The sequence below is a fragment of the Felis catus genome, chromosome A2 (assembly GCF_018350175.1).
Source record: "Felis catus isolate Fca126 chromosome A2, F.catus_Fca126_mat1.0, whole genome shotgun sequence".
NCBI lineage: Eukaryota > Metazoa > Chordata > Mammalia > Carnivora > Felidae > Felis > Felis catus.
The window spans coordinates 121,379,693-121,396,655 of NC_058369.1; the positions used below are offsets into that span (position 1 = coordinate 121,379,693).

Below are 16,963 nucleotides of genomic sequence, written 5' to 3' on the forward strand. Positions count from 1 at the left end.
GGCTCATTTCCTTTCCCTAAGCAAGGGTTTGCTCACCGGCCACCTTCCTGCCCCAAATCCCACCGTTCTTTGTTATACCCGGACTGTAACACGTGAATGTGACACGTGGCCCCTACCCTAAACCAGAGGTCAGCAAACATTTTCTCTAAAGGGCCAGAAACGACATATTTGAGGCTCTGCAGGCCACGCGTTCTTGGTCACGACTCGGTCCTGCTATTTTGACCTGAAAAGAGCCACGGACCACACATAAATGGATGGGCACGGCTGTCTCCCAATAAAACTTTATTAACAAAAACAGGTGCTGGCTGGATTTGGTCTGCCGGCCATGCTTCGCTGATCGCTGCACTAAATTGTTCCAGAAAAGCGGATTCTTCGAAATCTCCTTCTTTTATGCGGCCTTTCTCAGTAGCGTGCTGGGCAGTCCTTCGACCTTCAGACTCAGCAAGTTCTAAAGTTAGCCGTACTTTTGAGCCCAGGGTGCCCAGTCTCCTCCCTGAGAATGGAAGAGAAGCCACCACAGGAGGACACAGCTGGCAGTCTGCACTGCGTTCCTCTCATCTCAGAGAGAGGGTCAAATCAGTGCCCACGCACAAAAAGATAATCTGGGGGCGCCTGGGTGGCGCAGTCGGTTGAGCGTCCGACTTCAGCCAGGTCACAATCTCGCGGTCCGTGAGTTCGAGCCCCGCGTCAGGCTCTGGGCTGATGGCTCGGAGCCTGGAGCCTGTTTCCGATTCTGTGTCTCCCTCTCTCTCTGCCCCTCCCCCGTTCATGCTCTGTCTCTCTCTGTCCCAAAAATAAACGTTGAAAAAAAAAAATTAAAAAAAAAAAAAAGATAATCTGAGGCTCAGGAAGAAGCAGTTAAAAAAAAAAAAAAAAGAGGAAACGAGAAAGAAGGCGAACTGACATCCCACAGACCAGAAAGAGTATTTGCAACTTCAAAAATAAAATATGGTTTTAGGTTGATGAGGCATTGACCGGCATAAAATACTCCCGTGGCTTCCTAGCACAATTAAATTAGCATGTTCCTGCCATCCCTGGGAGCGGTAGGGTAGAACCTTGTTAATTCTATCAGTGTGAGTCTGATACAGTTCATGCCTGTCTGGTTACATCTCTCCTTACAGCTTTCTTCCTTCTCCCCATTGACCTGGTTCCCCGAGATTCGCGTTCTTCATGCCTGGGGGACGGTGTTGGTTCTGTTTCACACTCTTTTGTAGCAATTCTGGCTTTGTCTCCTCCCGCTTGCTCGCTTTCTCTCTCTGCTCCTGACACACACACAGCCCACAGATCCCCTAATGCTTAGCTTTTCTACCTGTTCTCTTCACTGTCTCCGCCCTGCAAGGTGTTAGCTGTTTTCTTCCTTTGACAGGGTGATTTTACCTAATTTTTTTAACGTTCTCAAAATGCATTAGCGGGCCCCTGGGTGGTTCAGTCAGTTAAGCGTCTGACTCTTGGTTGCGGCTCAGGGCATGATCTCGTGGTTTGTGAGTTCGAGCCCCACACTGGGCTCCCCACTGACAGCATGGAGCCTGCCTGGGATGCTCTCTCTTCCTCTCTCTCTCTCTGCCCCTCCCCTGCTTGCATTCTCTCTCTGTCTCTCCTTCTCTCTCTCTTTCTCTCTCTCAAAATAAATAAAATAAACACTAAAAAATGTCTTTAATGCATTAGGTTCCTCGATAAGCTAATCATGTAATTACCATAGGACCCAGCAACTCCTTTCCTGGGTATACAGTGAAAAGATCTGGGTTCAGACAAGACCTCCTACACACATTCACAGCAGCACTATTCGCAATAGCCAAAAGAGAGAAACATCCCAATGTCCATCAGCTGATGCATGGACAAAGAAAGTATATAGCCATACAATGGAATGCTATTCGACACTAAAAGGAAATGAGGTGCCATAGATTCCACAACCCGGATGAACCTTGAACACGTCATGATGAGGGAAAGAATCCAGACACAAAAGGCCACATACTGTATGATTCCATTTGTGTGACATACCCAAGACAGGCAGACCCTTAGAGACAGAACGTAGATTTAGCAGTTGCCAAGGGCTGGGGGTATGAAGAACGGGGAATGACTGCTCATGGGTATGGGTTTGCTTTGGGGATGATGAATCTGTCCTGAATCTAGACAGAGGTGACGGTTGCACAACATCGTGAAGGTACGAAAGGCCATCAGTGGCAAATTTTACGTTATGTGCATTTTCGTGCAATAAGAAGAAAGTAAGAAAAAATAAGCCATCAGGAGGGATCTCTGGGGGAAATTGCGTAGGTCACAAATGCTTATTAACATAGTGTTGATAGAAAGAGTGAAGTTATCATTATATTGATCAATACCTACTGAGGCCCTTACCCACTAGAGAGATTCAGATAAATGATCCCCCGCCACGCCCTCAAGAAATTCACATTCTGATGGAGAAAGGGAGGAGAGGCAGACACCTAACCCAACATTTCAGTCTGGCGTTCCCAGCAGTCATGTCAGTGGGAAAGTGGCTGGTTAGAAATTTGCTTACATCTCGGGGCGCCTGGGTGGCTCAGTCGGTTAAGCGTCCGACTTCAGCTCAGGTCACGATCTCACGGTCCGCGAGTTCGGGCCCCGAGTCGGGCTCTGGGCTGCCGGCTCAGAGCCTGGAGCCTGTTTCAGTTTCTGTGTCTCCCTCTCTCTCTGCCCCTCCCCCGTTCATGCTCTGTCTCTCTCTGTCTCAAAAATAAATAAACGTTAAAAAAAAAAAAGAAAAGAAATTTGCTTACATCTCAACTCCTTTTTTTTTTTAACTTTCATGGTTTGAAAATACAAAACATGAAATTTTCCATCTTAACCACTTCTGAGTGTACAGTTCAACAGCATTAAGTATGTTCACATTGTTGTGCAACCCATCTCCAGACCTCCTTCCATCCTGCAAACCTGAAGCTTCGTACCCAGTAAACCCATTAAAATCGGACTACTCTCGGTTCCTCATATAAGTGGCACCCTCTAATATTTGACTTTTTGAGACTGGCTTCTTTCATTTAGCACCATGTCCTCAAGGTTATTCACTTTGTACCATCTGTCGGAATTCCCTGCCTTTCTAAGGTTGAATAATATCCCATTGTATGCACGTATGGCATGTGTTCACCCATTCATCCATCCATGGACACTTGGGTGGATTCCACCTTTGGCTATTGTGAATAACGCTGCTGTCAACATGGATATACAAATACCTCTTTGTGTCCCTGCTTTCAATTCTTTTGTGTATATGCCAGGAATTGCTGGATCATGTGGTAACTCTATTTTTTAATTTTCTGAGGAACCACCATATTGATTTCCATCTTACATTCCCATCAACAGCACACAAGGGCTCCAGCACATCCTCGCTAACACTTGTTATTTTCTGGGTTGTGTTTTGTTCTACTTATTTATTTATTTTTTTGATAGTAGCCATCCTAACAGTCGTGAAGTGGTACCTTGTTATGATCCAGTTCCTATTTTAAAAGAGTTACCGGGGTGCCCGGGTGGCTCGGTCGGTTGAGTGTCCAACTTTGGCTCGGGTCATGATTACACAGTTCGTGAGTTTGAACCCACGTTGGGCTCTGTGCTGACAGCTCAGAGACTGGAGCCTGCTTCGGGTTCTGTGTCTCCCTCTCTCTCTACCCCTCCCCTGCTCATGATGTCTCTCTCTCTCTCTCTCTCTTAAAAATAAACATTAAAAATTTTTAAAGAATAATACGTAAAAGAGTTACTTTACATTTATGGCAAAACTAGCCACCACGATTTCCATTAGCAAAGAAACTTGTCCACCAAGTGCTGCCCTAACAGTACTGGGTGGTTCATGTCATGAAATCGAAGGATTAGATGTCCCAAGACAGAGAATCCGTAGACACTGACAGAAGCTGAGCATCTATTGCTGCCTTTGCGGAGGGCCGCAGGGCGGTGAGGAGTCTGCCCTGGGCTTAATCTTAGCCGTGCCTGATCATCACTGTTGACCTCCCTCGTTCATAAGCTATCTTCCAACATCCCACTCTGTTACTACTCCTGTCCTTCTAGATTATTCCTTTATTCCTCTGAACCGGCAAAGGTGTTATCGTGCCTATAAAGCGTCTCCCTTGGCCTACTCTGGTCGTTGGGCTATTTCTCCGCTCACAGACAGTACCATGCCTTCTTCCTCCCCTTCTGCCCTTTCAGGCATTTTCCCCCACCCCTACCCCATGGAAAGAGACCTTAGCAAGGCCTCCAGGGGACCTCCATGTCACCAAAGCCAGTGGTCAGATGTATTAGCCGCAGCCCGTCACACCCTCCTTCTGAAGCACGTCTTCACTTAGATTTTCTGGCATCCCTCGCTTTCTTCCCTCCTTCCACTTTGTGCTTGCTGCCTCCCCAGTTTTTGGCACACCAAATACTTTGGAGTCCTCTCTGGCTTCTTTCTTTCTCTCCTGCTCCACATCCAACTTACCAGAAAAATCTTGGGGCTCCTCCTCTGAAGTATATCTTCGACCTGATCTCTGTCGCCTCGTCTTCCGCCTCAGCCCGGCCGAAACCACTGTCATTTCTCATCTGGAGACTGCAGGCGACCTACCAACAGGCTTCCCTGCCCCATAGTGCAGGCCCCATGATTTGTCTAGAGCCCAAGTCTAGTCAGGCCACCGTCTGCTTCAAATCCTCCACTGAATTCCTGTCTCGTTCTATATCCATTAGAAATTCCCACCTGGCTCATCAGACCTACATGAAGTGCCCACCCAACCAGCCGCACTCCCCACAAAACCTCCTTTCGCTCCAACAGCACAGACAACTTGGAGCTTGTAGAAAACTCCAAGCGCACTCCCACCTCTGGGCTCTGGGTTCTTTGTACTTGTTGTTCTTTCTGCGGGACGCTTTCCCCTGATATCCATGAGACTTCCTCCCTGCCTCCTTTGGGTCTTTGATCTAATGGCGCTTTATCAGACACTTCTTCCCCGACCACTCTTTATTTGATAGCCCTCCCTGCCCTGTCACTTTTGTTCCTTCTGTTTTATCATCTTCTTCAATTAAGAAATGATTTTGTGGGGGCGCCTGGGTGGCTCAGTCGGTTAAGCGTCCAACTTTGGCTCAGGTCATGATCTCATGTTCGTGGGTTCCAGCCCCACATTGGGCTCTGTGCTGACAGCTCAGAGCCTGGAGCCTGTTTCAGATTCTGTGTGTGTGTGTCTCTCTCTCTCTCTGCCCTCCCCTGCTCACTCTCTCTCTCAAAAAAAATGAATAAACATTAAAAAAAAATTTTTTTTAAACAGAAATTATTTTGTGAATCTATATGGAGAGGGAGAATAAGTTGTTGACCAAATCAACAGAAGAGAGAAGGGGCCAGAAGCATACACACTAAGTGTTGAGAGTGGTTAGCACTCAGAGGTAGAATGCTGGGTGGTGTTTATTGTCCTTATGCCTCACTGTTTTGTCCAAGTTTCCTGTAACAAATACTTATTACTTTTTGAGCATTAACGCTAATTTTAAAATTCCAGTTTATTGGGAGGGACGCTTGGGTGGCTCAGTCGGTTGAGTGTCTGACTCTCAGTTTCGCTCTGGTCCTGATCTCACAGTTCTTGAGTTGGAGCCCCACAGGATCTGCACTGTCAATGCAGAGCCTGCTTGGGATTCTCTCTCTCCCTCTCTCTCTCTCTCTGCCCTTCCTGCACTCGTGCACTCTCTCTTTCTTTCAAAATAAATAGGGGCGCCTGGGTGGCTCAGTCGGTTGGGCATCCGACTTCAGCTCAGGTCACGATCTCACAGTCCGTGAGTTCGAGCCCCGCGTCGGGCTCTGTGCTGACGGCTCGGAGCCTGGAGCCTGCTTCTGATTCTGTGTCTCCCCCTCTCTCTGCTCCTCCCCTGCTCACGCTTTGTCTCTCTCTGTCTGAAAAAGAAATAAGAACATTAAAAAAAATGTTTTTTTAAATAATACATAAATAAATAAACTTAAAAAAGAACTCCAGGTTATTGGGGGAGAGAATCTGATTGGCCGGTCCCTGGCCTGAGCACCTGTGGAGGGGAAGTGTGGCCCCACGGGACACAGGGTGACCCCACTAAGTTCTGTACAAGCAGATGTGGTCCAGGAAGGAGTGGCGGGGTTCACACCAACCTCAACCGTGACGTCATGGCGGGGAAGGAGAGGAAAGGCCAGATATGCACTTTCTAAGGTTTAAATCTGGCAAATTCTAGAATTGTCATTTCCAGCAAAACCCGTCATTTGCTTTGGTGGGAGACTGTGAGAGGCCTCCAGCATCGGAACGAAAGGGCCCTTTGAGGTCATTCAGACCAACTCCTTCACGTACAGCTGATGAAGCCCGGGCAGAAATCAAGTGCCCTGCCCCTGGTCACAGCTGGGGCTCGCACCAAGGTCTCTGCTCCGTGTCCGGTGTTTTGCACACCTTCCTACCTCACCCCCTGGTGCCACGTGGACCTCAGCTTGGAGAGCCCGTCCTGGCCCCAGGCTGCCAGTTAGTTGTGCTTCTCCTAGGAGTCCACTCTTGTGCTAACCCACCCCCCTCAGCATGCTGAGTCGCTGCAAGGCTGGCCGGAGTTCTGGAAGGCTCTCAGAGAGACCCAGCTTGAACGGTCAGCCCTGTCTGTAAATCCTCCCTGGCCCTTCTCCAGGTCTTGCAGAGTCCAGCCTCCTGTTGGCTACAGAATGATTTTTCCCCCCCTCTGGCGTGAAAGTATTTCTGTGCCGAAGGCATCCTTCCTGAAAAATGTGACTTTCCTGGGCCTCCCCAGCTTTACTGGCATAAATACAGCTCCGGGAGCCCGCTCTCAAAAGGAGAATGTGATGGATTGAATTGTATTTTGTGAAATAATAGAAAATGTATATTTCACCTGTGCCCTCAGTTTCCAGCACAAAGCTCCTAGAACCCTTGTCATTTCCTAAGGGATAAGAATACTACCAGCACCTTTTGTTCAAATATTTGGTCTTTGACCCCGGTTCCTGACACAGAGCTTCTGAATCCCTTGGAATATCCTGGGTGATAGGAACCTGTTTTGTTCTAATGAGGCAATGCCTGGTGGGATCCTGGGTGGGGGTGGGTCGTCAGAAAGATGAAGCCATCATTAGAAGCTTGGAACTTTGAGCCCCAACCCCCTTCTTCCTGGAAGGGGAGAGGGACTGGAGGTTGTGTTAATGAACGATCACGTCTACCTACAAGGTGAAGCCAGCAATAAAAATCCCAAACGTAGGGGCTTCGGAGAGCCTCTAGGTTGGTGAACACATCCATGTGTTTGGAAAATGGTGCATCCATGATGCACCCAACTCCACGAAGACAGAAACTCTTGCTCCCTGGGCCCTTCCTGACCTCACCCTATATGCATACCTCTTCATTTCACTGTTCATCTTTATCCTTTAGTACACAATAAACCAGGAACCACCATTCCCCCCCCAAAAAAAAGACAAAGAAAGTATCCCTATGCCTGCAAAAAGGCACAGGCTGGCTTGGATTATGAAATAAACAAAGCTTTGTCAGTAACTTGGGGGCCATCTCTTTGCTAGGAGGCCTCAGCAGTGGTCACTCAGGCTGCTCTCAGGGCCCTAGACACATGGGATCGGGTAGGGATATAAACTAGTTCTTTTTTTTTTATTTGATTTTTTAAAAAATATTTTTAATGTTTGTTTACTTTTGAGACAGAGCATGAGCGGGGGTGGGGCAGAGAGAGAGGGAGAGAGAACCCCAAGCAGGCCCTGTACTGTCAGCGCAGGAGCCCGACGTGGGGCTCAAACTCACGAACCGTGAGATCATGACCTGAGCCGAAACCAAGAGTTGGACACTTAACCGACTGAACCACCCGGGCGCCCCCCAAAAAACCTGTATCTTAACAGATTCTTAAGATGATTTACATGTTCATTGTAGAAAACTTTAAAGTATTTTCAAGAGATTCAAAAAAAAAATAGTACCTCCAGGGGGAATCAATATATTATTTCCATTTTTAAAATAGTTCCGGTCATCCTATTTAAACAATTTCTAGCCTGCTTTTTTTCTCCTAAGTTTCAAACATCACCCCAAATTACTTGGGCCTTTGTAAACATTCAAATGGCTACTTCATACCCTGTCCGAAATTGTGAACCCTGGATTTCCTAAATAGTTTTGTTGAACACAGGGTGTTATCAGTATTTCACTGCCATAAATGATCTGTGATGAGTAGTTCTGCTTTTCAGTTGCTTTGTAAGTAGCACAGCAGCCTGGATTGTTTGGAGGGACAATGCCTGTTTAATTCGGAAATCTGTGACAGAGGCAGGACAGAAAAGCCTCGTACTTCATGCAGCAAAGAGGCATCAGGGACACCATTTAGAACACGTGACTCACAGGAAAAGTCCCGGAAGGCCTGGGAATGTGGATTTAAAACCAACCCATATATATGCACGTACACACATATATGTAAGTCAATGCCAAAAAAAAAATCTAGCGGGATAAACACCAAGCGTTAAATAGTGGTGACTTCAGGATAGAAAATGGGATGAGAAGGAGGGCAGGCAAAGACGCACTTGAGGTTGTTTTGCGTTTTTATTTCCTATTTCCCTATATCCTTTGAACCTTTAATGAGAATATATTTATGTGTAACTCGTGTAATATTTAAACAAAGTGTATTTTACACTTGATCTTAGCCAAAAGGCCGAGAAGCGATTAAACAAAGTGTATTTTAGGGAACGAGTTGGATCCTCACGGAATGGAGCCTGATTTATTCAGCATATACTTACCTTTTACTCCTTTTTTTTTTTTTTTTTTTTTTTTTTTTTACCAACCCCAGCACGGTGTTTGGCACATTTGGGCTACCGGACAAATGAGCGAGTCTGGAGGGGGTGGCTCGTTTGGAGCTAAGAAGCGCTCACGTGCATTTAGACGACAGGCCTTAATAACCGGTTCCCCTTCCAGCAGACTGGTCGAGATGCCTGGGCATCCGGTCTGTGACATGGAAGCAGTGGGTGGAAACGCAGTCTAGGGCCAGGAGCCCGAAGGTTTCGGGTTGACGGGCTCATGTTACCCTTGATTCCTTTGCTGCTGCTCTTAGCGCCCGTGTAGTCTGCGTTTTCTCCGTGTAGTGCGTGGCGGTCCCCGGGCCAAGAGACGGTGAGATCGTTCTTCTTTCAGGCCGGACACCTGGTCCCTGGCTCCATGCCGAGGCGGCAGGGCAGAGCTCGGATGACATCAAAGGCAGAAATTCTCAGGTAACGCGTCCCTCGGGTCTCTGAATGTAAAAACCGGGAGCCCCCAGAAATGCTGAGCGTGTGCTTTCTCCTTGAAACTTTACATCTTTGCACAGACTCTTTTTTCCTCAGGGAAGACCATTCGGTGCAACCTTTGTTTGCAGCAAGAATGAAACGCTTACAGTTTCAAGCTCTGAAGAGTGAAAGGGGGAATCCCCATCACATCCAGAAGCAAGGTTGACAACCCAGAACCCCCTGCGAGTCATTCTGCAACAGTGCCCCCATTCACCCCCCCCCCCCCCAGTTCATTCTTCCCTGGTTCCAATGGCTTGAGAAGCCTGGAGACAAAACCCTATGACATGTATCCAATTGAATTCAGATTCTGTATTGTCCATAGAATGCAGGGTATCTTAGCGCACCCATCGGGGTTTTTCTCCCATTGACAAAATAGCTTCTTTTGGCCAAATTGAGTCACAGTTCAAGTCCTGGTGGCCGGAGGAAAGCTGGGAAGAGAACCAGACAGGTTCTTGTGGGATAAGAGAGTCTTTGACAAAATGCCCTCCTTCTCACACAAGGCAGCTTGGACAGACTATCTCCTGCCCCTGGGCGGAAGTGACATCTCTCACTGCCCACAACAGGGTCTCATCCTTAAAGGCCCTTTATCACTTTGCAAACAAGCATTTATTTAGTCCTGCCTTGGCCTCCTCCTGTTTCACAGTTCTGTGTGGCAAAGAGGGTGGCCTCCTGTTAAACTGGCCCCTTCTGCAGCCACATGGGACAGCATGGCAAGGGACGTGAGAAGGGGAACAAGGTCCTGGATGCCGGGATGATTTCCTTGCAGGAGGACGAGCACCCCCTTTTCTAACCAACCACGGCTCGTCTAAGAATTGTGATAACCACTCAAATGATCACAGGCTCAAAACTGGGTGTGTGGTTGCAGTGAAGGGAGAAGCGTATATGCATAGGACAAAAGACAGAGGGAATAGACACAGAATTAACAGGCAGGCACCCTGGGAGATGAGAGTTGATTTTTTACTTTCTTCCTAGCGCATTTCTGCAATTTCTGAAGTTTCTGCAGAGAATGCATTACTCTTGTGGTCAGAAAAAATATAGTAATAATCAAAATAATAGCCCCCCCATTATACAGTTCTTTACGTTTTTTTCAGATCACTTGCATATGTGATCTCCTTTGATCCTTTTAGGTACCTTCTGATGTAAGCTGGAGAGATGCCTTTAATGACATTTTTTTTCAGACAAGGAAACTGAGCCCCAAGGGGCTAAGGAACTTTCCCGAGGTCACATGCCCGGACTTCTGACTCCTTGTGCGGTGCTCCTCCCGCTGTACCTCTCTGCTTTACCTGGTGTGTTCGAATCACCAGGATAGGAGTTATCCTCACCCTCAGGCACAGCCAGAATGATTAACCATGGTGCAGCGTCCGGTGTCTGGCCTCATGGCAGGCACACACTTAAGTCACCAGAGCCCATGAAAGTCTAGTCCAGGATGGATTGGGAAGTCTCTCTTGGGCATCCCGTAGTCAAGATGATCTTCTTTTCCGTCTAGCTGGACACCGAGTGAATTCCTTTTCACTTCAGTGAGACAAAAAGCTATCACCCGGAGGGATCACAGGGTTGTAGACAAAGCAAACTGCCCCAGGGGGCACTCTTCTTTTCCGGCTAGGAGGCCCCAGCGATCCATTCGAGGGTGGGAGACCTGAGCTGGAAATCTAAAGGCCTGGGGCCCTCTCTCTTTCCCATTGCCTTGTGTTGGGATCTCCCAGAAGTTCCTGGCTTTTCTTGAGTTTCTGTCAGGTACTGGTGTTTGGTCCCATAAATGTCTATAAGATGGCATTAAGCCTTCATTTGCCATCAATTACATGTCCCATTTCATCCCGCGTCCACCCACAACCCCCTTGGTAAAAATCAGCCCCTTGCGTGTGATGCATCAGGCCCTGGCAGCCTTACGTGGATGCAGAAAGGCTTTGGTGCCCAGTCCCAGGGTGGGTTGTTTGTGTGTGAGGCGTCTTCTCGGTCCACCTGGTAATGTTCTTGTCTTTCCGCAGTTATCTCTAAAGACACTCCGGTGAGAAGGCAGATGAAGCCCATGTCCCGTGAGCCACCTGGGGTTCCATACTGCCAGATGGGCATCCCCAGGACAACGTGTCTGTCCTCACCACACTCGAGTTGTAATTCAGTTGACACACAAGCTCAGAGTGGAGCATTTATTTATTGTAAATACGTAGTTTGCACAGGCTTTAAGTCAGTATGGTAGTCGACTTTTGAGTAATTTAAACACACACACACACACATTATGTTTCTCCAGTTTTTTTAAGACGCATCTTGTCATCCATCTGTCGGTACAGACAGAGCCCTGTCCCCACCCCGTGGTGTCCATTCCATGACTGTAAATATGCGTGCAGGCTGGCCCTTCCTAGATTCTGAACCGTTTCTAGAAGATTCCTTAGTTTGCAAGTAGTCCCGAAGTCGCAGTATCCATGACAGCTTCTTATTGGCATGATTCTATATTCTCATCGTACAAACCGCAAAATCAAACCAAATAATGCCTTATAAATGATGCAGCTCAGAGAGAGTAGTGTAGCCCCACACCCAGACAATGCCACACAGCCTCCAGTGAACGAGATGCCACGTCTCGCTTCCGTTTTGCAGTACAGGGATTTTTTTTTTTTTCTGCCTAATGTAAATATAACGCAAAATCAAGGCAAGAGTGGGCGTGGCCCCTCCAATGCCAACCACAGGGCCCTTTTGTAACTGAATGACCCTACAAGTAGCCAGTGCTCTTTACCGTTTACAGTGCCCCTCCCCACCCACGTTCCCATTCCTCCTGTCCCACGAAGCCCCTAGCCCCAGTCCTGGCAGCCAGGGTAAGGCGAGATTTATGAGATTTTGGTATTTTTTCTGCAAGTTGGAAACATACGTGACTCCTTATTATGGTTCGTTACAAAGTCTATCTCAGAGATGTTTTTGTTTTTTATCTTTCGCCCCGGGAGCAGGATTTCCACGGAAAATATGACACGAGAAAGTATAGACCGAAGCATGTTAGCAAATATCTGCCTCACATACCTGGTGCCTCACCCCCGCCCTTAGGGACCCTGGAAGCACCCGCCAGGCTTCCCTTCCCTTCTTCAGCTCCCTTCTGAGCTCAAGAGGACCTGACTGGTCTGAGAGCAAATCCCCCCTTCCCTGCCGCAGGCACTTCTCTGTGGGGGAGAAGGGTGGAAGTACAGCGGCCCCCGGATACGGAACTGGTCTGGACGGGCTCTGACTGCTGTTCTCGCACCCTTTTTCTTGAGCTGGGAAGAGAACACAAGGGTGTTTTTGCTTGCACCTGACCCCCAAATGCCCCCTGTCCTTGGAGGGGAAGCTATACCAGAAGAAGGACAGAACATAGAAGGAAACAGACCGACCCCGGGGTCTGTGCTCAAAACAGGTGGAGATGAAAGGAAATCGAGAGGGAGAGGCGGGCAGAGCCGTGGAAAAATTAATGTCCTCTAGAACAACCCACTCAGGTGCTCAGACCTGAAGGACAGCGTGCCCAGACCAAGCCATCCAAAAGAGGTTTCCGGTTAGGAGGGCTTTGGCAGATGTGAGTGCACACACTCAGCTGTTGTCCAGAGTAAAGTGTAAGATGGCGTCCTACAACTGAGCAAGGTCAAGCGCCCTTCTCTGGGGAATCAATCATGCCAAACTGTAACTGCTAACTCAATGGAAAAGCAGCTTTTGCAGGTCATTGGCTCTGGGCATCGCCGATTTGTTTTACTGGCTCCGGAAGCTTTCCAAAAGGGTAGAATTTCTTTATTATAACGGCATCCCCTCCGTCTCCCTCCCGGTGGCGTAAAACAATTACAAGGGTTTTAATGATCACGATTAAGAAGGCCAAAGACAATTCCACCTTCAGAGTAGACTGACTGCCCTGATGAGGTGTTTATACACTCATGTTCCACGCCACTGGGACAGAAATGAAAAATAAAGCCATCGAGGACACAGGGAAGGGAGGAGCAGAAACCAAAAATTGCAATTAGGGAGAAATCTCAGGAATCTGGCATCACACCTCTCCTCGAGACCTATCACTGAATTTCACACCCTTCGAACTCACGTGGTGCCTGCCTCTGGCAGGACAGGTTAAGCCCCTTGACCGTAAACTTTTGCAGAGGCGACGAATCACGATCACGGCACCCTCACTGCTCTCAAGCGTCTCGCTAACACTGTCGCCTGTGCCCCACCCCCACCCCGTGTTTCATATGTATTTTGTATTTATTGATGTGCCCTCCGCAGACTCCTTTCTTTGTACCTAATAAACTTAAATAAGTGGAAATGCTTCTGCTCGTGTCCTTGTTAAACCCCGTCGAGGGACACCAGTACCAATCTAAGCCAACCATTTTTAAGGGTTAGAAGGGCTTCTGTTCTAAGAATGACAGGGAAGGGGAGATACTCACACGGGAACCAACACCTGCTGCAACATGTTGTGTCCGAAATGGGGCCTTTCTGTTCTGAGCTGACGCTTTTCACTAACCTACAACATGGTGTTTTCCTAGCTTTTGTGGCTCAGTGGAACGGATGGGTATTTGGGAAAAGCAACCAAGGGAAAATCTTTCTCAAATGTATTTTCCCTTTAAAAAAAAAAACAAACACTGCTTATTTATTTATTTATTTATTTTGAAGTAGAGAGAGCAAACATGAGCAGGGGAGCGGCAGAGAGAGAGAGAGAGAGAGAGAGAATAACAAGCAGGCTCTGAGCTGACAGCACAGAGCCCAACGCAGGGCTCGATCGATCTCACGAACCGTGAGATGGTGACCTGAGCCGAAATCAAGAGTCGGACGCTTAATTGACTGAGCCACGAGGCGCCCTTCGAGTACATTGCCCTAAAAAATCGGTAACACTGTATTGTTTTATTAACGTAAAATGGGCAGAGACCGTTGCTTATGGAATTCCTCTGACTCGTGTCAAAACGAAACCACTTTGGCTCTTAAGTGCACTTAGTGCCTGCCCCTGACTTCACAAACCCCTCGCAGAATCTTTACGAGGCAGTGTCACCTTGATGCGCCCTGTGGTGTTTTCAGGGGGCCTGTGGCACAGAGGAGGTGCGGTTCACCTGCTAGGTAAGCTGGCTTGGGGCCAGAGAGCTGAATCTCTATTTTGCCCGTGATGAGTTGGAGGATGTAAGTTATGTGACCCGTCTGCGCCTTAGTTTCCTCACCTGTAAAATGGGGGCACAAATAGGTACCTAAGCATACAGTGGTGAAGTGAAGTTAGACCTAGACAAGCCCTTAACCCCTGGGTCCCAAGAGACCCAGGTACCGGCACAGCCCAGCTCTAGGGTACAAGCAGTGGGCTCATTACGTTGCCGAGTCACTAACAGAGCCGTCCCTGGCTACCCACACCCCAGCCCTTCGGCTTAGATGGTAGCGAAGAAGCTCAAAGACCACGCTCCGCTGGCTCTGCCCTTGGATGACAAGGAGAGCGCAGTCGTTAGAATTCATAGACGTTCCCGAAATAAATCTCATCTAGAAGCGAATTTCAAAGCTAGCTGCTACACACGCTTTGCATCCGAATTAGTTAAGGACCTGACTTGTTTTATCTGCCCTCTTATTAGTAGAGGTAGAGATCAGCCCTTTAATGACCCAAAGGGCCAGCGTTGAGTAGAGAAGGAAAGCAGTGGCCGAAGAGACTTGACAAAGGGGATGATGAACTTCAAAGCCATGGGCTGCAGAGGTGAAGAAGCTGTCGTTTTAGGCACCTCTGATAGACTTCAGGGTGGGAAAGGTGGTACCTAGAAGGGTGAGGGAAGCAGCTTCATAGGAAGGGCTGTGGACTCCAGAAGCAAGATCTGAATTCTTACACCGCGTCCCAGCGTTTTGGGCGTCCTTCATCAACCTGTTCTGTTATAGGTTGAATGATGTCTTCCAGAAATCCATATGGAGGAGTCCTCGCTCCGTCATCTCTGATATTGATGGGGGAATCGGGTAGCAGATGTAGCTACTGAAGATAAGGGGGTACCGAAGCAGGGCGGGCCCTAATCCAGTATGACCAGTGTCCTTGTAATAACGGCAACGTGGACACAGACACATACACTGGGAGAACGCTGTGTGAAGACGAAGACGGAGACTGGGGAGATGCTGCAGGCCAAGAAATGCCAAATGACCCCCAGCAAACCCCCAGAAGCCAGGGCGGAGGCATAGGACAGATTCCCCCTCACAGTCCTCTGAGTGAACCCCACCCTCACCGACACCCGGGTTTTGGGTGTCTCACCTCCAGAACTGTGGGACAATAAACTTCCGTTGTTTAAGCCACCCGGTGCGTGGTGGCTTTGTTACAGCAGCCGTAGCAAACTAATACGTGCTCTGTCACCTTGGAGCTTTGCAGGACAATGTCGCGTTTGTGGGGAAGACGAGAGTTGGAGATACAGGTTAAAGAGCCAGCAGTCCCTTGTCGTATCAACGAGGCAGTCATCTACTCTGACCTTGACACAGGTCACCTTGTGACCGTGACTAAGTCCTATTTTCACAAACAAGACACTCAGGTGCTTTTTGCCTGTCACAGTGGAGACCAAATCATGGAAGCAACCTGGCATTTCTAGGTCGCAAGTGGAGAGAGCCGGCCTTCCTCTCACGTGGCATCGTTTCCTCTTTCGGGGCTGCTCTGGCTTTAGCTTTGAAGATGCTCGGCACAGAAGGCGGCAGCCGTTCTAACGAGCTCAACTCCCATTTCTAGTGTGGTTTTGTTGAATTGTGGTAAAATATGCGTCAGGGAAACTTACCGCCATAACCATGTTTAAGTGCACAGCTCAGGGACGCCTGGGGGGCGGGGCTCAGTCGGTTAAGCGTCCAGCTTTTGATCTCAGCTCAGGTCATGATCTCACGGTTCCTGAGACCGTGCCCTGCAGCGGGCTCGGCACTGACAGAGCTTGGGATTCTCTCTCTCCCTCTCTCTCTGCCCCTCCCCTGTTCGTATTGTCTCTCAAAATAAATAACCTTAAAAAAAAAAACTAAACTAAATTAAACTAAAACACTCTACCTCTCAGACAACAATCCTCATTCCCCAGCCCCCCCCCAGCCCCTGGCAGCCGCCATTCTACTTCCTGGCTCTGTGAGTTAACTGCTCTTGGGACCTCACGTAAGTGGAATCATACGATATTTGCCTTTTTTTTTTTAACGTTTATTTATTTTTGATACAGAGAGAGACAGAGCATGAACGGGGGAGGGGCAGAGAGAGGGAGACACAGAATCTGAAACAGGCTCCAGGCTCCGAGCTGTCAGCACAGAGCCCGACGCGGGGCTCGAACTCACGGACCGTGAGATCACGACCTGAGCCGAAGTCGGCCGCTCAACCGACTGAGCCACCCAGGCGCCCCAATATTCGCCTTTTTGACACTGGCTTGTTTCACTCAGAATAATCTCAGTGGATACTCGCATTGCTTCCACACCGTGGCCACTGGGCATAATGTTGCTGCTGTGAACACGGGCGTAAGAGTACCTCAGACCTGGCTTTCAGTTCTTTGGGGCATATGCCCAGAAGCAGAATTGCTTGGTTATAGGCTAATCCAATTTTTCCGATTCTTTGAGGAACTGCCATACTGCTTTCCACAGCGGTTGCACCATTTTTTACGGCCACCAGTACCATACAGGGTTCCGATGTCTGCGCATCCTCACCGACACTTATTTTCTGCTCTTTGATGGTAGCCAACCCGATGGGTTGTGCTTTTGTGCTTATTTGCAAAGAGTTAAGTTACTCACCAAATGGTACACCATGTTGGAAACACTGAGCTGACTGGGTTTGATGACGAGTCCGGTCAGAAAAACACATCCCCCTTCATA

The 16,963-nt window shown here is 48.4% G+C and overlaps 1 protein-coding gene across 3 annotated transcripts in view; it reads left to right on the forward strand.

The window, feature by feature from the left end:
* WIPF3 (WAS/WASL interacting protein family member 3) overlaps positions 1–13,463 on the forward strand; it is an 82,815-nt gene extending 69,352 nt beyond the window's left edge. For 2 of the 3 annotated variants that reach the window (XM_045052550.1, XM_045052551.1), the window contains exons 8-10: positions 9,078–9,154; positions 9,266–9,369; positions 11,194–13,463. In XM_045052550.1, coding sequence (XP_044908485.1) covers positions 9,078–9,154; positions 9,266–9,337 — 149 coding nt within the window. In that variant the 3' untranslated portion in view covers positions 9,338–9,369; positions 11,194–13,463. The remainder of the gene's footprint in view (positions 1–9,077; positions 9,155–9,265; positions 9,370–11,193) is intronic. The other variant, XM_045052552.1, reaches the window with a different exon arrangement.
* The last annotated feature ends 3,500 nt before the right edge of the window (positions 13,464–16,963 follow it).